The sequence below is a fragment of the Esox lucius genome, chromosome 2, assembly GCF_011004845.1.
Source record: "Esox lucius isolate fEsoLuc1 chromosome 2, fEsoLuc1.pri, whole genome shotgun sequence".
Taxonomy (NCBI): Eukaryota; Metazoa; Chordata; class Actinopteri; order Esociformes; family Esocidae; genus Esox; species Esox lucius.
In genome coordinates, this window is record NC_047570.1 from 28786725 (window position 1) to 28812078 (window position 25354).

General features: G+C 39.6%; 1 protein-coding gene across 1 annotated transcript; it reads right to left on the minus strand.

Annotated features, from left to right (window-relative positions):
* Positions 1–358: 358 nt before the first annotated feature.
* ankdd1a (ankyrin repeat and death domain containing 1A) lies at positions 359–19252 on the minus strand. Its single transcript, XM_010877280.3, has 15 exons — positions 19075–19252; positions 14570–14673; positions 13436–13534; positions 12571–12669; positions 11770–11877; positions 10554–10652; positions 10275–10373; positions 9738–9836; positions 9344–9442; positions 7049–7147; positions 5196–5294; positions 4626–4721; positions 2162–2363; positions 1865–1996; positions 359–1584 (listed from the first exon to the last, which is right to left on the minus strand). Exons 1-15 carry the CDS (start codon positions 19106–19108, stop codon positions 1523–1525), a joined length of 1530 nt encoding a protein of 509 aa, XP_010875582.2. The 5' UTR covers positions 19109–19252; the 3' UTR covers positions 359–1522.
* Between the last annotated feature and the right edge of the window lie 6102 nt (positions 19253–25354).

The window sequence follows — 25354 nt, forward strand, 5'->3', positions numbered from 1 at the left end:
ATTACAGTACATTTGTATGGCATTTATAAGTTTGTCATCAAGTTGGTATAAAAAATGGTAATGCATACTTTTGTGAATGGTTATAAATCCTTCAGTCTTATCTGGAATAAAATGTTTTATATATTTTTAAAATGTTCATAAGAGGTTTCTTGCAGCTGGGGCTGTTCAAGCAGTAGTTTTACCGCCTCTGAACCACATGAAGAGCCTGAAGACGATGGTTTCAACGGCCTGTTCTGACAATATTCCAGTAATCTATCACCCAAATATGCTTCTAATCTATAGCTGCCCAACTTCCAAAGACCCTTAAAATACATATTTTAGAAAAAAGGTTCCACAAATGTTACTGTATTGTCTCTTTTATTAAATGCATACAGTCAATCATTGCAGATATTCATAATTAATTTAAATGCATGTTTAACAAGACAAAATTATTAACAGTCCATTCCATTGCATTATTAATTGATAAAACATCATATAAAAACAGTTCAGCATTTGCAAAACCGTATATTAATGTCGAGTGCATTTCATTGCATTTTCGTTGTGCAACATTTGTGCCTAAGTGGTAAAGATGGAACAATTCTAAATTGTAATCGTACTTTCATACAGTTCATCCTCAGAAAGGTAGTGATCAAGATGATGTACGCCTGTTTTCAATACCTTTTAATTCCTTGTTATTCTGTCTGGACTTGCTGTCTTCAGTTCAAACCACAGGTTTTCAGTGGGTTCACAGACAGATGGCAATAACTAAATGTAGATTTTGTAGCTATTTTGCAATTTGGGCTCAAAGAATACTAACACTATTAAGGAACTGAAAGGATTCTTCATGGAGGACTGTTTAACAATCCGTACAAATGTTTAATTTTGTAGACTTAAATTTACATTACAAGAATACTTGTATACTTAAATATGTCATTAGTAAAACATTGATTCACAACCATTCTATTGACTTGGCAGACAATTCTAAACTTTAATAGTAAATGTTTTTGTGCCATAGTGAAGGGTGTCCTCTTTACTTTTTAGGGTAAACAGTGAGTGGTCATAAATTCAGAAAAAACAGATTCAGACTAAAGTAGACTTAACATGGACGTCTTTGAGGACTTCATGTTAAGCTAACCCAAGTCTTAATAAGACCCTGGTAGCCCTTACCTTATATATGGAAACTGAAGGCTTTGTAAAAAATCTTTTTTAATTGCCCCAAGTAAGCAACATCTTCACATTTACTACAGTACATGCAAAAAAGGAGAACTAGTGACATTTCATTCAGGTAGCTATCCAGTTTTATAAGCACTATGTTCTTAGAGAAAAAACAGTCTTCCACAGTAATGTTCTCTGTATGACAGAAATACTAACAGCTGATGTTACAGGTCCAAGTTTCCAATGACTTGCTGGGTACCCCTATATTAGACATATTAGCACAGGTACCATAAGCATTACATACTTTATATTACTTTTTGGTTGAGACACTTATCCCAGTTTTATCCCATGTCTTGCTGTAGATCATTGTGTTTAAATGTGGACCTGTTCACATGGCACTGCATTTCTTTGGAGAGCTTGTGTCTGCATTTGCCTTCCTCCTGATGCTTTCTGTGGAAAAACAAAAACAACTAAACTTTTCTGTTTCAAAGGGCCAACTAACAATTGTCAAAAATGATCAAACCAGCCTGGACTGTTAATTTGATTTATATCTTTGTAAAACAAACTTCCAAAGGCTAAACAGCAGTCTGGACAGTGATAGACACCTACAGAGTACATTCCAAAGTGACCATAGATTGATGTATGCCATTGCCTACTCCATTCAACCCCTGTTGCTTGGGTTTGAATCCCTGATGTGTTTTCATTCCAGGCTTCTGTTCTTTTGACTCACCAGCCAGATCTGTCCTGGAGATCCCAGTCAGTCCCTCATACAGGCCTTTGATTGGGTTCTCTCCTGCCATAAATACTCCATGCAGCCAGATCAGCAGCATACGGTGTCCATGCTCCTTAAAGCTCTTTGTACCTAACAAAACAGAGCCATCATATAAAATTCCTCACCTACAATCAAATAAACAATCAACAGTAAACATGGTCCCTCCCCAAAACGTTTTACATACACCTAATGCTTCATATTTATAAACGGATTGGTCTCAGTGTGGTGGTTATATAGACCCAGCGGTTGATTTACCTGTCCACTGCTGCTCTATGGCACGGATGTGTGTGTCTGTGAAGCCCCAGTATTGGGCGAGGGTCTTCCACTCCCCGCAGGACAGGTACTTTGTTGCCAGCCTCCACATGACAGTGCGCAGGTGCTGGGTCTCTGGCTGGTGGTCCTGCTTAAAGCTCAGCTGTTTCCCCAGACACGAATCACCAATGCTTCTCTGGTGGTCCTGGAACAGACAGAAAGGGTTGGTGTGTTTCACATTGATTAGGTCGCCGCTGGGCAGTGAAGCCAACTTCTCTTTGACTGGCCAGAGGCCCACTGTGTGCACTTTCTGGTCAGAGGAATGAGGCAACATCCCCATGAACATGAAACATTTGCCTTGACTTGCATTAAGAGGCTCAAGGTCGACGATGATGGCCCCTTTATTCATTGGACCCTGTTAGCTGGTGCAGGACCACCTAGATGTTAGCCAATCAAACACTGCATAATCCGCTATGTCCAGGGTGTGGGCCAGTGGGAACCAGTTGATTGGCTGGTTAATGTCTCCTCACCACATACATAAGTATAAGCTCTGGAAATAATTGGTCACACATGACACAGGTTTTGTTATTTTGGCTGTTTATCCAAAATATATTCAATACATACATTCAATAAATATATTCAATACATTCATCCTTAGGCTATAAAAAGAAATTCCATCAGAGAGATTGCAGGAACATTAGGAGTGGCCAAATCAACAGTTTGGTACATTCTGAGAAAGAAAGAACAAACCGGTGAGCTCTGCAACACAAAATAACGTACGTGGAAGACAACAGTGGTGGATGATCATAGGATCCTTTCCATGGTAAAGAAAAATCCCTTCACAACATCCAGCTAAGTGAAGAACACTCTCCAGGAGGTAGGCATATCATTATCCAAGTCTACCATAAAGAGAAGACTTCACAAGTGCAAATACAGAGGGTTCACCAAACCATAAATAAACCTCAAGAATAGAAAAGCCCGATTTTGCCAAAAAACATCTAAAAAAGCCCAGCCCAGTTCTGGAACAGCATTCTTTGGACAGATGAAACTAAGATCAGCCTGTACCAGAATGATGGGAAGAACAACGTGTGGAGAAGGCTTGGAATGGCTCATGATCCAAAGCATACTACATCATCTGTAAAACACGGTGGAGGCAGTGTGATGGCATGGGCATGCATGGCTTCCAATGGCACTGGGTCACTAGTGTTTACTGATGATGTGACAGAAGACGGAAGCAGCTGGATGAATTCTGAAGTGTATAGTGATATATTGTCTGCTCAGATTCAGCCAAATTCAGCAAAGTTGATTGGACGGCGCTTAACTTTACAGATGGACAGTGACTCAAAACTTACTGTGAAAGCAACCCAGGAGGCAAAGAAGTGGAATATTCTGCAATGGCCGAGTCAATCTCAACCCGATCGAGCATGCATTTCCCTTGCTGAAGACAAAAGATAAGGCAGAAAGACCCACGAACAAACAACAACTGAAGACAGATGCAGTAACGGCTGGGCAAACATCACAAAGGAGGAAACCAAGCGTCTGGTGATGTCCATGTGTTCCAGACTTCAAGCAGTCATTGCCTGCAATGGATTCTCAGCAAAGTAAGACCATTTTATTTATGATTGTGTTAATTTGTCCAATTACATTTGAGCCCCTGAAATAAGGGGACTGTGTATGCAAATGACTGCAATTCCTAAAAGTTTCATACAATATTTTGGTTCAACCCCTTGAATTAAAGTTGAAAGTCTGCACTTTAATTGCATCTCGGTTGTTTCATTTCAAATCCATTGTGGTGGCGTACAGGGCCAAAATTACGGACCTAACTATAAAGACATGCACACAGTGAAAACAATGAATTAAACAGAGTCCTGAATTAGTGTCCTGTGGCACCACATTTTCACAAAAGTGATGGTTTTAAAGCTTTCAAATGGTGAAGAGGTACAAAAGTGGTGAAACATTCATTAAAACTATTAAGAATTGCTTTAAAAAACAAAAAACAAAAAAATAACATTATTGTACCTTTTCTCCATATTAACATAAAACTTTTTTTCTAACTATATCTAATATTTTAAATGAATGGTTTACCACAGAAAGTGTTTTCTTTCATTCTAAAAATTAGAATTTCCTGGGACACAGTTTGTAAAGTTTTTAGCTATTTCCCCAATTCATTTATTTAGTTGGATGGATTCATTGAGTTTTGAGGCTAAATTGTGTATGGTGGCTAAATTGAAAACCCCAAACATTTCAATGACATTGTTTATGAATAATAGAGTAAAACAAGCACATGTATGTGTTTCAGATGGTGTTCCAAAATTGAAGTTTGAGGCATTTGTACATTTTGATCTTCAAAAGGGTATATCATTAATGTGTAGTTTATATATAAACTGCATATTAAGTATATAATTAATATGCAGTATATTATTAATATGTAACAATCTCCTATTGTTCCTTTTAAATGTAGACCTACCTTTTCCCACTTATAAAACCTGTCTGCTTTGATGATCATGTCCACTAAGAGGACATGGTTGCCTCTGGCTGCCACCTCCAGAGATGTCTTCCCCTGCTAAAAGAGCCAACACATAACCACAACACTGGTTTCAATATGACCTCACTTGGGTCCGGTTTAGCACAAACCGACAGCTAGTATCTATGTATTTAATAAGTCATATTTTTTATTCAATGAGGGACTGTAATTACCGGGGTTCTGGCATAGTCTTCTGAAGCATTAAATAATGATGGTGTCCTTTATAGTTTGAGACCACTGAGCATTAGTGAATAATTAGTGAAATAAGAGACATTGAATAAACAAGTGATCTTTTGTAAGCCTGTCACTTTACCAGGGTTGATGACTGCTTAATTAGCAGTCAGTCCACGTTGGAACTGTGATCACTGATTTTAAAAGGTTTGTCATTCCAATATATTTAAAAAAAAAATAATATATATATATATATATATATGTGGTTTACTAAACAACTCCCACATACACAAAAACAAGCTTAACAACAACATAAAAAATGTATATGCCCCTTAGAATGACCTTATCCAGTAGTTTGAGGTTAATTCCGGCTATGAGGATCATCTCAGCGATGTTCTGTCTGCCGTGCTCTGCTGCAATGTGCAGGGCTGTCTGAAGCCTCTTTGAGATAAGAGGGAGGGAAAGGGAGGGGAAGTACAAAAGAAACAGATAGAAAGGAGTTATGTCAATAACAAGCTATTTAATTCAAGCTGTCAGGTTTGAACAGAAGGATGCAGTTATGGGTTGTTTAAATAGCAGTATGTGTCAGGGTCTGCTTTATACAGTGGTACTTTACAAGCTTTATGACAGGCTGAATATGTGTCAAAGGTGGTACCCCAACCCCCGCTACCATGTGCTCTACCGGATGCCCCTCTGTGATATACTTTATTTGATATCTGGCTACACACTTGAAAAAGACAACTATTATAGTGTTAAATCTACCCTGTTGTCCATGACCACTTGAGCAGCTAATGCATGCTACAATGTCCTCCCTAACAGCAACCAAAAAACTATTCTTTACATATTAACATATTAATTAACATAAATTATTTCTAAATAATATATATATATAGCTTTTTTTTATTTATAGGATTTTACCCTCATGTGTTTATTTTGTTCTCCTCTGCCTGTCCAGGACTAGAATACATTTTATTGTCCCCAAATGCATTGGCCCCACAATGCTTCTAGCATACAGAGCATATCATTCCCTCTTCATTATGTCTGAGCCACCTGAAAACACTTTGTCTTTGAGCATCAAACCTATGTTTATTAGAAGATCTAAATAGCTCATCAACCTTTATAATTAATCACAGTCAATATTATTGTTGTCTATTTTCGTTGTTAACCTATGTTCTTGTCAATTTAACTTGCATTAAAAACGCATCAGACCTGTAGGCCTATATATTACACCCTTGTTGTGTTGTTTTTTCATCCATCCTTGCCTTGACGCCACATCATTTATCTCCCTCCCTCGACCTCCTTCAGCTGTACTAGGCTCTGCTGCTGGCGCTGATCCAGCATCTTCATGTTCATATATTTATTGTTACTGAGTTAAATATGTTTATTGTGTATTTTTACACTGTAAACATTTTGCATATAAAATGTTGTTGGGGACAGTAACCTACATACCCTACATCTACATCTAATCATCTTTTCACCAGTCATCGTAGTCTGTCTTGCAAACTCTATTGAAAATAATTTGTGTTTCTACAAGACATCATCTGAAACAAATGTAATGCGGATTGGATGTAGTATAGGCGTTATTTCGTTATATTTAAACATTTTGACATGCTTAGGTGTAAAAGAAAACTAGGTTCCACTTGTTTTTCCTGTGCAAACGCTATATATTCATTAAAAATAGCCCAATTGTGGGGGAAACCTACCCATCTGGCAACACTGCCAATATGAAAAATATTTCCTCCTACGGTCACATTTGCTGCAGGATATCACTGGTAGACTATTTAGTGTATGAGCACAAATTATGTTTTACCATGCCGACACACAGAGGCAGTGCGAGATTTTGATAAGGCGGCCGCCTTTGAGTTTTATATGCAGGAAAATCCCTGAGTAGAGTGCTACAAATGTTACAGCAGCAGGGTTAGAAGACGTGTTACGGCAGTGGTGTTACAACTGTTACGCTGTAAAGTGTTGCAGCAGTAGAGCGTTACTAGTGTTTGTATGGTAAAGTGTCACAAGTGTTACAGCCTAACCTCTATAATGGTGCCTCAGCCACTTGACCAAGGTGCTTCGTTATTAGACAAAGGTGCTTCGTTATTAGACAAAGGTGCTTCGTTATTAGACAAAGGTGCTTCGTTATCATTACACAGAATGTTAACATGCGTTAAGGTGAACAGCCATAAAGAATGGAGACTCACATTGTCAGATATGTCAAGGTCACATTCAGCATCGATAAGAAGTTGTGCTGTCTCAATGTGATTTCTGAGCACGGCGATGTGAAGAGGAGATGTGTGTTGCTGTTCAAAACACAAGTGTATATAAATTATTATTATTACACATATATACAATATTCAACACATATATATATATACACATACATACATATACATTAAATGTATAATATCAAAAGGACATCTACTAAATAAAAAATAAATATTACAACAATTCTCTGACATTGCTATGTAGGCAACTGCAATGACACATGTTGTGTCTTGGGACTGGTCAATCTAACTTCAAGACACAATAATTGAAACAAAGGATTAATTCTTTGCAAAGAATTGGCAACAGTCTACTAAATGAGGTATGTTAAATAAATCTTATTTGTAACAAATGCCAAAACAAAACCCAGCTCAGTTAAGCACAAAAATGTGGTGTAAAGAAAGAAAAGTCATTATATTTGAACACCGGTCTGGAAAGTTTATGACAAGTTATCTAACTGCCTACATGTCATTAGAACAGGAATTCCCAAAAGTATTAAACCCATGATAATATTTTTAAATATGTTTTATATAGAACAAGAAACAGTATAATGCAAATGTTTTTAATGTACAGTGGGGAGAAGAAGTATTTGATACACTGCCGATTTTGCAGGTTTTCCTACTTACAAAGCATGTAGAGGTCTGTAATTCTTATCATAGGTATACTTCAACTGTGAGAGACGGAATCTAAAACAAAAAACCAGAAAATCACATTGTATGATTTTTAATAATGAATTTGCATTTTATTGCATGGCATAAGTATTTGATCATCTACCAACCAGTAAGAATTCTGGCTCTCACAGACCTGTTCTCCACTCATTACCTGTATTAACTGCACCTGTTTGAACTCATTACCTGTATAAAAGACACCTGTCCACACACTTAATCAAACAGACTCCAACCTCTCCACAATGGCCAAGACCAGAGAGTTGTGTAAGGACATCAGGGATAAAATTGTAGACCTGCACAAGGCTGGGATGGGCTACAGGACAATAGGCAATAAGCTTGGTGAGAAGGCAACAACTGTTGGCGCAATTATTAGAAAATGGCAGAAGTTCAAGATTGGGGCTCCATGCAAGATCTCACCTCGTGGGGCATCATTGATCATGAGGAAGGTGAGGGATCAGCTCAGAACTACACGGCAGGACTTGGTCAATGACCTGAAGAGAGCTGGGACCACAGTCTCAAAGAAAACCATTAGTAACACACTACGCCGTCATGGATTAAAAACCTGCAGCGCACGCGAGGTCCCCCTGCTCAAGCCAGCGCATGTCCAGGCCCGTCTGAAGTTTGCCAATGACCATCTGGATGATCCAGAGGAGGAATGGGAGAAGGTCATGTGGTCTGATGAGACAGAAATAGAGCTTTTTGGTCTAAACTCCACTCGCCGTGTTTGGAGGAAAAAGAAGGATGAGTACAACCCCAAGAACACCATCCCAACCGTGAAGCATGGAGGTGGAAACATAATTCTTTGGGGATGCTTTTCTGCAAATGGGACAGGACGACTTCACCGTATTGAGGGGAGGATGGATGGGGCCATGTATAGCGAGATCTTGGCCAACAACCTCCTTCCCTCAGTAAGAGCATTGAAGATGGGTCATTGCTGGGTCTTTCAGCATGACAACGACCCGAACCACACAGCCAGGGCAACTAAGTAGTGGGTCCGTAAAAAGCATCTCAAGGTCCTGGAGTGGCCTAGCCAGTCTCCAGACCTGAACCCAATAGAAAATATTTGGAGGGAGCTGAAAGTCCGTATTGCCCAGCAACAGCCCCGAAATTTGAAGGATCTGGAGGTCTGTATGGAGGAGTGGGACAAAATCTCTGCTGCAGTGTGTGCAAACCTGGTCAAGAACTACAGGAAACGTATGATCTCTGCAATTGCAAAAATGTTTTCTGTACCAAATATTAAGTTCTGCTTTTCTGATGTATCAAATACTTATTTAATGCCATAAAATGCAAATTGATTACTTAAAAATCAAATTACTGTTTTGTTTTAGATTCCGTCACTCACAGTTGAAGAGTACCTATGATAAAAATTACTGACTTCTACATGCAAAAATTGGCAGTGTATCAAATACTTGTTCTCCCCACTGTATTTTCAATTGACTTGTGGAAAACACAGCTGGCTGTCCTCAATAGTAATATCAGTGAGTAAAACAATAAGTGCTACCCATCATTCTTATAGAGGAACAAACCGGTGTGCCGCTGTGGTATTCAAGTGGCCTCCCTACTCACACAATCCAAAGCGTTGGGGTTGACACCAGCATCCAGTAGCAGTCTCGTCTCCCTCTCAAACCCTCGCTGGGCCACGTAGTGTAGGGCAGTCATATTTTTCTGAACGGACCGGAGTGGGACAGGTCATAGTTCAGACTCACCCACAAACATCCCCCAAAACATTTCAGTCTCACACCTCACTCAGCACTTCAAAATGACCTTCCTGGAACTGAATGCTAAGCCTTCACACCCATGGTTCACGGTCTGATATACCACGGGCGTCAGCTGACGGGAAATCCTTATTCAAACCCTGTACACTGATAGACATTTTTATTAATCCTCTGTGCGTTATTAGCATTGGGTTTTCTGCTTTGATGTTTCAACATCTCCTGGTATACTAGGAGTGGACACCTACATTTGTCAGGGCGTTAACGTCACAGCAGGCCTCCAACAGTAGTCTGACACATTCATAGTGACCTCCACCAGAGGACAGGTGCAAAGCGGTCAGTCCGTCCTGAAGAACCAAAGACCACAATAGTAAAATTAAATACAAGGAGATGTATTTCAGTAACAGTAACCCATGTCAATTTGTTACAATGTAAAGAAATACATAATTTGCAAACTTTACTCTCCCATAATTGCCAGTGCTTCACAGGAGCTTGATTAAGCTGAGGGGCTTCAACTCAAATGTTCTACCGCTTCCTCTTCTTTTTATCGGAGATTACACCTAAAGTCTAGAAGACCTCCTCCTGTACTAACTGTACATATACACAGCACTCTTTTCGTTTGAGGTCTGGCAACTCCACAGCCCACTAAATTAAAGTTCTGCACAATACTGTTATAGAGTGTAATTATTTGCCCGTTTGTGAACCTCGAACCACAAAAGGTAAAAATACATCTCAAATTCAGCCTGCGACACACCTGACACAGTAACTATACATTCTTAACTTACTCCGTTTTTCTCGTTCACATCCACTCTTGTCTCCACTATCTTCTGCAGAACCGCTGCGTGTCCCTGCTTAGCTGCTAGGTGCATGGCCATGTTTCCCTCCTATTAGATACATACAATACACTGAAAATTCCCATAGGCATCAGCTAACATGCACATCATGACACACACACACACACACACACACACACATGGTTTACTCTCTTTGATGTAACTAGGCTCTGTGAAAGTAGTCACATATACTCAATGTGTCTGTGAACGTGTGTGGACATCTACACCTACTTGGTCCTTGATGCCATGGGTGCAGCCCATACCAATGAGGAACTCCACTACCTCTACTTGTCCATGTTCCGCAGCCAGGTGAAATGCTGTCTTCTCACACTGACAGTAAGATAGGAGCGAGGGATTAACTATACGAAGAATGTATGTAACAACAGTGACAAGATGGAAATATGACAGTAATGACACAATGACAGTATGAATGTAATAACAGTACGACAATAATAACGCAATGACATGATGAATGGAAGAGTGACGTAATGACACAATGACAGTATGAATGTAATAACAGTACGACAATAATAACGCAATGACATGATGAATGGAAGAGTGACGTAATGACAGTAATGACACAATGACAGTATGAATGTAATAACAGTACGACAATAATAACGCAATGACATGATGAATGGAAGAGTGACGTAATGACAAAATGAGAGAAATGACACAATGACGGTATGAGAACAATGATAACATCAAGCACAAGAGCAATAACAAGATGATAGAGTATCAGTGTGGACACAATTGCGGTATAACAACAATATGGAGTGCCTAATGTTCCTCCCCAAACAAGGCTCAAATATCTGCTGCAAAAACACACCAACCAACTGTCATATTCATGACTCCTCAATCCACACTCCTCAATCCACACCATCACTTTCTAAGGAAAGTGATGGAACTGATGTAGCATACAGTCAACCTGCCACAACAATTTACAAGTAGTACCCTATACAATTAGTACCCTACAAGTAGTACTCAACAATTAGTGCACAGACCCAAATATGCCACAGGACAAATACTAGATGGCACAGTAATCCCTTGAGCTATCTATTGTGTACAGAAGGTGGAGATACTGCATTGACAAAATGTGTAAACAAACATTTCCCTATATCCTAGTGTCATATTCATGTTTTGTTGTATATTCTGTAACCAGGGAGGATTGAGAGTAAAACACAGTCTACAGGGAGCGTGTAAGGAAAGGAAAATCAGAGGAGAGTATGAGAAAAGGTCTCAGACATGCAAAGTCTTGGGCAAGCACCGCTATGAAAAATTCAACACGTTTTCTAGAAAAGAGCTTCAAAAAGATCTAGGAAAGTCGAGACTGCAAATGTCCTTGAATAGTAATAGGAAAGTGCACCAAAGGTCCAAGGAAACAACCTCCAAAAAGTCCAGTGAAATTATTCAGAAAAGAACATGTAATGTGGCATGGAGCATTTACCTTGTCTACACTGTCCAGCTGTACATCCTCAACCAGGTCTTCCAAGATGAACTCCAGCACTCTGATATGGCCCCGCTGGGCAGCACAGTGCAGCATGCCCAGCCCGTTCTGACAGAGACACAATACATACATGCCTTCTCACAGGACGCACTGTACATTAAGTATTAGAGCATTATACTTAAAGCTTTAAAGGCACAATACTCAGAAACTGCCCAGGCATGACCTGCACACATTCATCTTCAGTTTATTCGACAACACAGCTCAATGCCTAGCAAAAATATTCAAACCCCTAATTTTACAGAATTGCACTGACATTTTGTTCTGTTTGATATTTTGAAATACTGACACACTAAATAATCTGCTTATACAGTAAACTCTAAAAGTATTTGGACATTGACTATTTTTTTCTCTCCACATATGTCATCACTTTGGATTTTAAAATATACAATGTCTATGAAGTTTAAATGCAGATGATCATCTGTCATTTCAAAATTCCAATATTACATCCATACATATTACAGAGCATTTTGGATGTAGTCCTACCATTTCTGGGTACCAAAGGTATTTGAACAATTGGCTTCATAGCTGTAATTTAGCAGGTCTGTTTGCAGCATTAGTGCATGCACAACAGATATGTCAATTTCTAGTCTTAAATCTAGGTTTTTCATTTGCATTTAGAGTCGATTGCTGGTGTCTGACAGCATGAGGAAAGCCAATGAAGTGTCATTCCAAGTCTAGAGATATCATTTTTATCTGTTCCATAGACTTTGATCAATTTAGGTGACCAATTAAAATGCTTACTTTGTTTACTGAGTTCAGCTTTGCTCCAGAGGCCACCAGCATCTGTAGGATCTTGAGATGACCGAACCAGGCAGCAAGCAGCAGAGCACTCATGCCAAACTAAAGAGGAACAACATAGCATAGAAATAGAATTAGCTGTTGCGGCTAAGTGTTCCCTGTTCTCCCTCCTGACAGACTGCCACGGACTGCCTCTCTATGTTTTTCTTTTAGCCTACTGTCTCAACAGAAATTTGTAAAAAGAAAAAGGAAAACAGTCATTTCATTTTAGGGGACAATACTACTCACATCAATACATTTTTCATATCAGTGCCCATCATTAAATCTTTCCCTTTATTTAAAATTCCAGCCCATTTCATCTAAATAGTTCAATGAAAAACTACACATTTTTCTATATGTAAATGTAAACTAATGTAAATGTAATGAGTTATCCCTGCATAACTTGTGCTGCATCCCAAATCTCCAGTATAATTATCCCTTAGAGCAGGGAATGGGGTGCTGTTTGGAATGCAGCCTGTACCACCAGATGAACGACACAACATTAAATATTAACCAAACAGTCATCACAAAGCCCTGTCCTGAGGCACAAGGGCACGAGTGTTTCTGATGTGTGAGCTTTGAGTTTCACACTATTGAACTGAGAACAGTTTGGTAAAGGGTGGACCTTTTGGCTGGTGTTCACAAAGAAAATATGACTTTAGGGGCTTAGGGTTAAATGTAGGGTTGGGAGCTAGGAAAAAGAAAATTGTTATTTTAAGGACAAAACATTTCCAGTCCTCTGTCATGTGTGTGTTTGTGTATGTGAGGCTGTCTGTCCTGTGTATACAGTATGTGTGTCTATCCTGTGTGTGTGTGTGTGTGTACCTACACTGTCCTTCTCGTCAACGTCACAATTGTGGTCCAGCAGCAGACGTAGAGCCTGCTCGCTCCCCGCACCTGCTGCCCAATGCAGCGCTGTACGGCCTGCCTGGGGAGAGAGAGAACATCACAGAGAACACAAGAGAGAACATCACAGAGAACACAAGAGAGAACATCACAGAGAAAACAAGAGAGAACATCACAGAGAACACAAGAGAGAACATCACAGAGAACACAAGAGAGAACATCACAGAGAACACGAGAGAACATCACAGAGAACAAGAGAACATCACAGAGAACACAAGAGAGAACATCACAGAGAACACAAGAGAGAACATCACAGAGAACACAAGAGAGTACACAACAGAGAATACAACAGAGAACATCACAAGAAGACAGTGAGAAGGGGGAGTGAGTGAAAATGAACGAGTGGGAGTTGTTAAGTGGTTTATAAAATTAGGATTGCTACACTTCCACTGACAAACAAATGGCCACACTATCCTGAGATCAATAGGGCATCAGCAGGTTCACTCCTTAGCTAGCTAACAGAGGATTAGGAGGGCGACCCAAAATAAAGTACCGTCTCACTGACTAATGTGAACAGGACTGGCTCCTGGCATAAGCGGTCGCTCAGGGGCCCCAGCCGCTGGTGGGCCTTCCGACTGCTAGGGAGCCCTCGACTGATTGGGGACAAGGGGCCCTAAATCAAATTTTTCTTAGGGCCCCCAAAAGGAGCCGGCACTGAATGTGAAACCCAATAAGTTACAATTGTTACATAAGTTACAATATGCATGAGTTACCATATGCTACATTTAGCCCTAAAAAAACCCAACAAAACCTATTTGCTAAAACATTTGCTAAAACATTGAGTGAGAAACAGCGACGACCTGGTGAAGAAATCTTTGCCCACTCTAACAAACGGAAATAAAATGCAGGGGAATATTTCCCAAGTCTGAGGTGAATTCCGGGCCATATCCTTTTCCTCAGACAACAAGAAGTGAATTTCCTTATCTTAAAGGCACAAATACCAGGAACTGGGCTGCTTAAGCTTTGGCAGCATGGAATTACAATAAGTTCTTGGGAATTCACTTTCAGTTAGGAGTGTCTGCCAGCGGCAGTGTGTGTTTGCTCTCCAATCACTTACTTTGTTTCTGGTCTTGATGTCCATTCCTTTCTTCAACATCTGCTGCATTTTTCCTGCATCGTTCCTCTTTGCGGCATCATGGAACTCCTTTTCTGACTGGAGCACTATTAACAGACACAGGGCACTTTCAAGCACACACAGCAACCTCCCTCCAAATCCCTGGTCTGAATATCCAAGCCTCCTGGCTTACAGATCAAATAAAGGCTGTTGAATCTAGGCAGACAGGCAAATGGAAAACCTTTTCTCCATTCAGTTTAAATGCCAGGAATTATGTACTGCATTTTTCCTGTGGAGTTTGGTGGAGGCCCAATTTGGAGAGCTACAGTAGGGAGGCCACCAACACAAGATTTAAACATTCATGTATTTATTCACCCTGTTTCCTGTTTCTAGTACTGTCTCTATTCCCTAATTAAATGTTTTTATAAATTTATATTCCACATTTTTAACATTTACTAACTTATAGATGTGTAAAATTTCAATTGTAGATTGGTTTACGCCAGGAGTTTACTTACTTTTGTCTTCCTCCTATTGAATTGCATTAGTTGAACCCTCCATGTTCTTTACCACCGGCAGGCAAACAACAGTTTAATGGTCCTCCACATTCTCCACCACACAGTAACAATATAAATGTCTGGGCTGAGCACATGTATGGTGAAATTCGGTTTTTGCAGTTTCCCCACAGGCTGGCATTTTATTTGGAGATTTCCAATTCCACTTGAATATCTAAAGATTGGATGTTTGAATGACTGCTTCAGCCACTCATTGAACTGTTAGAAGCATTAATAAATATATTTTGATGTTGATGCTTGTCTTCCCATTGACCCAGAGGTAATGCTGTAGGCAGATAGGGCAATCAGATAGATTTCCAGTGACAGGAAGAGTCCTTAACGCGCCTACCCTATAAGCAGTACACCACAGTATACTCCATGTACACTATATTCCCTATATGGGTTGCCATTGGAGACACACTCATAATGAACTGCCTGTTCATTCATCCGGCCTATGAGTGTGTCTCAAATGGCAGCTCTCGTAGCCACTAACACGTAGGTTGTTAACCAATGAGACAGTAGTGGTAAGATAACCGATATTGTTTTTAGGTACAGTTTTTTGGGAAAAAATCTCTGTTGCATAACAACCATTGTTTTACATCAGTTATATTTATACATTCATTCAAGAAAACATCTGGGAAAATATATCAACAGTATATAGAAATCTTATATACAACCATTGTACCAAGCGTTTTAAATGAGATCTGACACACTTTATCACCAGGTTAAAAATGTCACCAATCTTTCAGTCTTGAGTGTAGGCTGTATAGCCAAAGTACCGCATTACGTTTCGCACAGATGGGGATTTCAGTACCCAGGAAGTATTTTTTTAAGTGCTTTCCCCAACATTTAATTTGATAGAATATCCACCATGGTGGACCTTAAGGATTCCTGAAGAGAATGTATTCTTTGTGAGGAGAAGGATCCAGGAACCAAATGTAATGACTTTAATGACAGAGTGGGAGCATGATGTTCCCATTGAACACTAACATTTGTATCACTTAACATAACCCCATAATCGGGTTAATAAATGTAATCACTGTGGCATAATTTACCAATATTTCATCAGCGTTGTCTTAAATAGCTTGTGTGACATACACACTTACAGACACCAATCCACAGTCCCCTCACAAATGTCATTAGGTTTTACATAATGCCAGTTTGATGGTTTAGGAAATTAAATGTCCACTCATTTAACCCATAGACATTTCCATAATATTGCTAGTTATCATGCTTCAGAACGCTTCATACTTGAATCTCGGTGAATCCTTTTTCTTGATATGTAGAAAAAAAGTATGGCTACAAACAATTATAAATTGTTTAGAAATAAATTGACAGAAAAGTGAATAATATATCAACAATGGCATTGTCAGGTCATGTCTATAGGAATCGCCCCAAGGCCATCTCTCTGTTGGTCTGGGGCTGATAGTCAGGGCCTGAAAGCAGCGGTGCCTTTAGGCGTCTCTGCGCTTTTGTTTTGTTGGTCCCCAATTTGTTTAGAGGAGGCAACTGCCAAGCGTTGTTTCTAATTGGGGATCCTATTTAAGTTCATCTCTATCTGCACATTGTGTGGTTAGGTGTTCCACACAGGTCTTGGTTGGTGTTGCTCCTTTTGGTGTTTTCTGTTCTATTGTTTGAGAAGACCATTAAAAGGAATGTACTGCAGCTCCGCTCCACATGTCCTGCCTCAACACCACTGTGACAGGCATGTGCATAGTATGTAAGGACTCGATTCCGGGACTGGAATTTGTTTCTGGCAAACAACAAAATTGTTTTAGGTACACTGCTCAAAAAAACGAAGGGAACACATAAGTCACACATTGGGTTTCAATGAAGGAAATATATTAAAGATCAAAATCTTATTGTGTTTAATTCGTTGAGAACAAAACGACGTAACAACGGTCGGTGGAAACCAAAATCACCAACCGATTAAGGGCTGGATTCAAACTCACACCGAAAATCTAAGTAAACAATTGAAATCACAGGCTGCTCTAACTTGTGTGAATTTTATCACAGTAACTCATAAAGTAACTCAGTAGTGTGTATGGCCCCCACGTGCCTATATGCACTCCAATCAACGTCTGGGCATGCTCCTGATGAGATGGTGGATGGTGTCCTGGGGGATCTCCTCCCATAGCTTGATCAGTGCATCATGAACTCCTGGACAGTCTGTGGTGCTACTCGGTGGCGTCAGATGCACCGATACATAACGTCCCAGAGGTTCTCAATTGGATTCAGGTCTGGGGAACGTGAGGGCCAGTCAATGGCATCAATGCCTTCGTCATCCAGGAATGGCCTACACACTCCGGCCACATGAGGCCGGGCATTGTCCTGCATCAGGTGGAACCCAGGGCCCACTGCATCAGCATAAGGTCTGAGGATTTCATCCCGGTACCTAATAGAAGTCAGGGTACATTTGGCTAGCACGTGGAGGTCTGTGCAACCCTCCAAAAATGTGCCTCCCCAGACCAACACTGACCCACTGCCAAACCAGTCATGTTGGATGATGTTGCAGGCAGCGTAATGTTCACCACGGCGTCTCCAGACTCTTTCAAGTACGCACAAAATAATACTGACGAACAGGTGGGTCTTTACTGGGCGAAAATGGGACCGGAATTGTGCCAGAACAGAGAAGCTGACCTCTCTGCTTCAGAACGCCAATACAAACACCAGAGAAGATTCTTCTCAAAGACCCATTCCAAGCGCAAGCTTGGTAATGGGGAGTATCTGCCCAGGGAGTGGCTATGCCTTCCCAAGGTAGTGTGTTTTCCTTATTATTTGTTCAGAATCAGTCTGTACTGTTGTGCTTTGTTGTTACAGAACCACATACACATTGATAAACAGTCTAAACCATAGACCTGGACTCTCCTTTTAACCACAATTCCACCTGAACATAGACATAGTGTCCGGCATCACACATATTCTACACTGACTTTTGTGTTTATGGTCAAGTAGGCTCAAGTGATTTGGTCATCATATATAGGGACAATTCACTGTTGTATCCCCCTAAAGAAACTAACACATTTTGAGCTGTATAGACAAGTGTGGATTTTACACATTTTATTATTTTTAGTGTGAGTTTGGGGGGCCTACAAAAACCTTTCAGCCCCGGGGCCTAATGGCAGGTTACTGACTGTGATGATTACTTGTTCCCTTAATTTTTTGAGCAGTGTAATTATTTTCCCAGGTAGGCTTAGATAAACAGATTCTCTAACAGAAGTTCCATGATATCATCTGCGCTCACAGAGTAACATATGCTAAGGTTTAGTTCTATTAATCCATTGTAATAGAAAAACAACAGGTAAATGCAGATTACAGCATGAAAATATGTATTACTCTTAGTCGCATAACTGGTGTTTTTTTTTTTTTAAGAACTTGATAGCGAGTGTCAAATCAAAGTAAAAAAATTATAATATTTGGGATACAATATTTTACTGAGAGAAATCTTTTTTGTAAGGGCATTGCACGTTTTTAAGTCATTGCTATTCTTTTAAAGTTATGATAAAATTAGATGTTTGTACCTATTCAATGTTTGGAAACACTTTTACCAGCAATGGTGTCTATACAGTATGTCTGTGGGGAAAATAAGTGTCGGTTTCATTTCCTGAACCATAATATCGGAAAAGATGGAGTAGTGTGAGCCCTAAACGCTACACCTACCTACAATTATATAATAGACTACAATTATATAATAGGCTATTGAAATAGTAGCCTAATAAATGTAATATGGGTAAATTCAACGACGCCACGCCCAATTGCAATTTAATGATGTAGCTTGGCATTTGAAAAATGTTCAGATAATGCTCTTATTAATTAATCAATCATTTCTACTGCATCTGTTCAGATTCTGTGGTCGCTGCCATAGAAACCCTAGCATAGATGAGCGGTGGCACAGACTAGGAGTTGGCATCACAAAACTCCATCCTGCTATCCCGTCTGTAATTCATAATCACTTACATATATCATCCTCTGACGCCAGATCGTCCTCCATTCTATCAGTGATTCCAAAACGACATCGATTTAGTTCATTTTTGTTGTTGCAGCCGAATCCGCGATCAGATTCTCATTAAATCGCCTAACGACCGCATCCATCTCTATACTGACTCAAAGACTGCCTGCCCGCCAGGCCAGTGCCGCACACTTCCGGGTGTTGAGTGGTTTGAAGGAGGTGACCTGCCCACATTCTTGGTTGTAGATCATGATGGAGAATACATAAGAAAATGTAACTGTTTTGACGTTAAGCTAGACATAGTTACATTTTTGAATAAAACGTTTTTTTAAACCTTAGGTAATAGTCATAATAATTAATCAAACAAGTTTGATAATTGCCAATGAATATTGAGGGATGCTGTCAGTGTCATCATGATATAAAGCTTGTTGTAAAGCAGTATACATCTGTGGAAAATAATTTAATGTACTTTGAATAATTGATACGTAAAGTATTATTAAAAACACTTAGTCTCTCAAACCAAATGACCCATCACCTTTACTTAAAAATCGACTCTCTCATTTTAGGAGAAAGTGTGTGTGTGTGTGTGTGTGAGAGAGAGAGAGAGAGAGAGAGAGAGAGAGAGAGATAGAGAGACAGACAGAGTCAATAAGAAACATTCAACTGTTTACACAAAGCTGACAGAAACTCAATACTGAAACTCGCCAATCTTTGCCAACCTTCAGGCCTTGTTGAACAGGTGTGACAACGTCTTGCTTCTGGAGGAACATCTATCCAAGTCTACCAGTGATCATAACGAGGGAGACGATCAAGAGGAACTGATTTACATGTATGCTCTTTGAAGTAGCCTGTATAACACAGCCTATGTAGCCGCAATGTCCTACCACCAACATATGTTTTGCAATACTAAGTGCATTGCTTAGAATTGAGCAATATGACCGGATTAGGAGTGGTATATGTCTAATAAACCACAGCAAAAAGCTGTTCATAAGCCCAATGCATCGCAGGATGCCTGTACACAGCACCTAGCAGTGGAATATTGTCTAGTCCAAACTAAACATGGAGAAGCTGTGTTTAGCACTTATGCTGTACATAGCACCTAGCAGTGGAATATTGTCTAGTCCAAACTAAACATGGAGAAGCTATGTTTAGCACTAATGCTGTACATAGCACCTAGCAGTGGAATATTGTCTAGTCCAAACTAAACTTGGAGAAGCTATGTTTAGCACTTATGCTGTACATAGCACCTAGCAGTGGAATATTGTCTAGTCCAAACTAAACATGGAGAAGCTGCGTTTAGCACTTATGCTGTACACAGCTGGAATAAACTACCAGAAGATCTAAGACGTGCCCCAAACGTATCAATTTTAAAATCCAGGTTAAAAACACTCTTCTCACGTGCCTATGAATGAGCACTTAAACTTAACTACACTGTTTAGCCTTATAGCTTCCTATGTTTTTATCCCATTAGTAATCTTTATATGTTTTCTTATTGTATTTTTTATTATTATGATGTATTCATTTGTTTTGATGTTTTCATTTGAGTATTTGTTTTTATGGTATTGTATTTATTTTTCTTTGTAAAGCACATTGAATTGCTTTGATGTATGAATTGTGCTCTATAAATAAACTTGCTTGCTTGCTTGTTAATAGGGCTAAAAGATAAAAACCTGTAAGTCATGCACACCTAGTACCAGTTTTCCTGTGACCTTATACGCTTGACTCACTAGCTGACCTTTAAGCACAGTGAAACTGCACTCTAGTAGCCAGATATGACAGCCCAAATTAACAGAACTTGACCAAACCAACAACAACCATGTTTCCAAAAAAGTTGGGATGCTGCGTAAAGGGTAAATAAAAACAGAATTGAATGATGTGCAAAATAATTCCAGTCCTATATTCAATACAGATACAATGACAATATCTCAAATGTTGAAACGGAGACGTTTTATTATTTCTTGAAAGATATATGCCCGCTTTTGTATTTGACGCGCTTTGAGTTGGGACAGAGGCAACAAAAGACTTAAAGTTGTGTAATGCTGTGTAAAAAAAAATGAACCTGGTGGTACATCACACAACTTATTAGGTCTATTGGCAACAGTTCAGTAACATGATTGGGTATTAAAAGATCCTTTCAGAGAGGATGGGTCTGTCAGAAGTGAGGATGGGGAGGGGTTCACCACTGACACATAATATCTTTAAAAGATTCAGAGAATCCGGAGAAATCTTTTTATGCAAGGGACAAGGTCAAAAACCATTATTGGATGGCCATGATCTTAGGGCACTCAGGCGGCACTGCATTAAAACCTGAAATTATTCTGTAGTGGAAATCACTGCATGGGCTCAGGAACACTTCTGAAACCTGTGAACCCAGTGTGTCACTGCATCCACAAATGCAAGTTAGAACTCTACATGCAAAGAAGAAACCATAAATAACATCCAGAACTGCCGCCACCTTCTTTGGGCCCGAGCTCAGTTGAGATGGACTGAGATGAAGTGGAAAACTGTCCTGTGGTCTGACAAATCAAAATGTGAAATTATTTTCGGGAATCATGGACGCTCCGTACTCCAGGTTAAAAAGGAGTGAACTTGTTATCAGTGCACAGTTCAAAAGCCAACATCTGTGATGGTATGGGGGTGCATTAGTGCACATGGCATGGGTGACTTGCACATCTGTGAAGGCACCATTAATGATGAACAATATATACAGGTTTTGGAGCAACATATGCTGCCATCCAGACAAAGTCTTTTTCAGGGAAGGCCTTGCTTTTTTTAGCAATACAATGCCAAACCACACGTTTTACAGCAGCATGGCTCCTTAGTAAAAGAGTCCGGGTGCTAAACTGGCATGTCTGCAGTCCAGACCTGTCACCCTTTGAAAACATTTGGCGGATTATGAAACGAACAGCTGCAATCCTATATCAAGCAAGAATGGGAAAACATTTCACTTTCAAAATTACAGCAATTTCTCCTCAGTTCCCAAATGCTTGCAGAGTATCGTTAAAAGAAGAGGTGACACACTGGTAAACATGCCCCTGTCACAAATTTTTTGAAATGGGTTGCTGGCATCAAATTCAAAATGGGCATCATCAAATTCAAAATGGGCATGTATTTTTCCTAAAACAATACAATTTCTCACTTTCAACATTTGATACATTGTATTTGTACTATTTTCTATTAAATATATGGATAATTGATTTACACGTGATTGTATTCTGTTTTTCTTTACATTTTACACGGCGTACCAACTTTTTTGGAAACAGGGTTGTACATAAAAATCGCTCTAAGAGAAAGCAATAAGACAAGAGGGAGTGTAGTATACAGTATGGCCAATATACCATGGCTATGAGCTGTACTTTGGCACAGCGCATTGCAGAGTGCCTGGACACAGCGCTTAGCCATGGTATATTAGCAATATTATAAATAATTTACCAATGCAAGCATTCTGCAGAGATACGCCACCCCATCTGGTTTGTGCTTAGTGGGACTATCATTTGCTTTTCAACAGGACAACGACCCAAAACACACCTACAGGCTGTGAAAGGGCAAGTGATAGAGTGCTAAATCAGATGACTTGGCTTAGATGGTTTGGAATGGGTTGGACCACAGAGTGAAGGGAAAGCAGCCAACTCAGTGTATGTGGGAACTCCTTCAAGACTGTTGGAAAAGCATTCCAGATGGCTACATCATGAAGCTGGTTGAGAGAATGCCAAGAGGAAGCTAAGCAGTCATGAAGGCAAGGGGTGGCTACTTCGAAGAATCTGAAATATAGATTATAAATCTATATTATATAAAAGTATATATATATATATTTACTTTTTTTTTACAGTTTTTTTGGTTACTATGTAATATTTCACAGTTTTGATGTCTTCACTATTATTCTACAATTTGGAAAATAGTAAAAACAGAAACACTATGGTATTAGTAGGCATGTCCAAACTTTTGACTAGTGTGGTATATAATTCTTTGGTAAAGACTTTCTTGTTCTGCAATGTCCTGTGTGCTTCTAATATCAGCCACCAGAGGTCACTGTAGGAATATCCTTTGTTTATTTTAACTCAAGACAGTTTTGGCCAGCGTAAGTGGAGACGGCCAAGAGCGAATGTCCCTGAATGAGTGGCCATTGTTAAATAGCGTAGTGGTTAGAGACGCAGACTGTCACGTGGTCGACCGGGGATTGATCCTTGCCACGGAGAAAGCAAACTAGGTATTAGAATTAATTCCGGATAGTTTAAAACTTCGCTGGCTACAAGCTTCAATTGTCATGTTATAGTAAGCCTGAAATAAAATTGTTTATGGTAACTTTGCTGGCTGCAAGCTACAGTAGCTAAAAGCCTAAATTTAAACTGTTAATGGGTGTTTTGCGAGGGACGAGCTCGGACAAACAACACATTGTTCTTGATTGCCATTTACATAGCGTAGTTCACATAGTGTAGTGGTTTGCTATTCAACTAATTGTTTTCATTATAGGTACTGTATATCTATTAGCTAGCCATTTACTGTACAGTAATCTCTCATTTAACGCATTCAGTGTAGCCTAGTGTTATACCTGTTGTTGGTTTGAATGTCAGCTAATCATTTAGGGAACTAGTTTTGAGAACTGTGGAGTTTCGACTAATTGGTTTGACAATGCAGAAATAAACAGACACCACATCTCTACCCACATAGCACATGCAACACTAGTCGCTCTTCAAATAGTGTCGTGGTTAAAGACAGTCTGCCACATATAAAACCGTGGGTCGAATACAGTCAGGGACAACAATTGCCCTCCCTTCTAATCGCGGCCTGGCAGAACTAGGCTCGCCTGGTTCCCTTTCTTGTTTCTCGTGTACAGTTATTTGTTTTAATGGCCGCGAGGTAAGCATGAGACTAGAGGGAATAGGATATGAAGCTACTAACATTATTGAGTTTTCTGATGAAACACATACTTCTTAGTAATGATCTGCACTGTATTCACAAGCCAAAGAGCCTATAGGTCTGCTATGGGTGTTTGCCAATGCAGACTGCTGCTATGGGGACTAAACAGATATACAAGTTCCTAAAAACCTACCAACGTCACAAAAAAACCTACCAACGCCACACACATAAAGAGAAAAATACAATGGGTTTGTCTTATCAATGAACACACACTTCTTGCATCATTTTTGTTTTGCTGTGAGACTCATTTGTACAGTATTTATTGAATTTCTGTGAGTATTCAGTTTGAAATTACACATGCCCATGCACAAACACACTTGCATGGGTGCACTCACACACAGTTATGTAGATCAAATCTTACATTTATGGAATAACCTGACTCTTCTTCACCGCATGCCTGCATGATCAACACAAAGAGAGTGCTAGCCACAGTTTAAATTAAACCAACACATAAAAGCCCCACTCACCCAATGACACTGTTCATCTACCTCAGAGGCTCCACAGCATGTCCCTCACTTATTCTCACCAGTTTGTAGTCAACAGACTGGGAGCTCATTTTCAAGGATGTACCGTGGATATAAGAAGTCTACACACCCCTGTTAAAATGCTAGGTTTTTGTGATGTAAAAAAATTTGACAAAGATAAATCATGTCAGAAATTTTTCCACTTTTAATGTGACCTATAATGTGAGCAATTCAATTGAAAAATACACTGAAATCTTCGAGGGAAAAAAAATAAGAAAAAAAGGAATACGTTAACAGTGCTATACCACAGTCCAACCTGCTAAATAATACGTTAACAGTCCTATGCCACAGTCCAACCTGTTGAATAATACATTAACAGTCCTATGCCACAGTCCAACCTGTTGAATAATACATTATCAGTCCTATACCACAGTACAACCTGTTGAGTAATACATTAACAGTCCTATACCACAGTACAACCTGTTGAATAATACATTAACAGTCCTATACCACAGTCAAATGTGTTACATAATATGTTAACAGTCTAATACAACAGTCCATATTGAGCTGTATGTGACCAATCTTACTTCACATGTACTGCACCGTAAACTGCTGCTATGTAGTAGACAGGGATTGTGCTGAGTGGTGTCTTTAGGCTCTGGAAAGTTTCCCCAATGGCACCCTATTCTAAATGACCCCTGGCAGTTAACAGGGGATAGGGTGAAGATGTGGTTGTTGGGATGCAGCTAGGGGATACAGTGAGTCAGATGCAAGTTCAGGTCCTTGCCTTCATTTCTTAATTTGATTTAATTTCACCTTCTTCACTTTCACAATTTGGTTAAATCTGCCCACTGGAGCTTGAATCAGATCTAGTGAGCAACACAGAACAATACAGGACTGTACACTC

Bases quoted from the DNA above. Each gene is read 5' to 3' on its own strand.
- ankdd1a (XM_010877280.3), bottom strand. From the start codon at position 19,108: ATGGAGGACGATCTGGCGTCAGAGGATGATATAT. The intron at 5,295-7,048 runs GTGAGTCTCCAT...CTTATCTCAAAG, and splicing joins ACCTTGACATATCTGACAAT to AGGCTTCAGACAGCCCTGCA. The intron at 2,364-4,625 runs GTAGGTCTACAT...TGTCTGTTCCAG, and splicing joins GGTTTTATAAGTGGGAAAAG to GACCACCAGAGAAGCATTGG.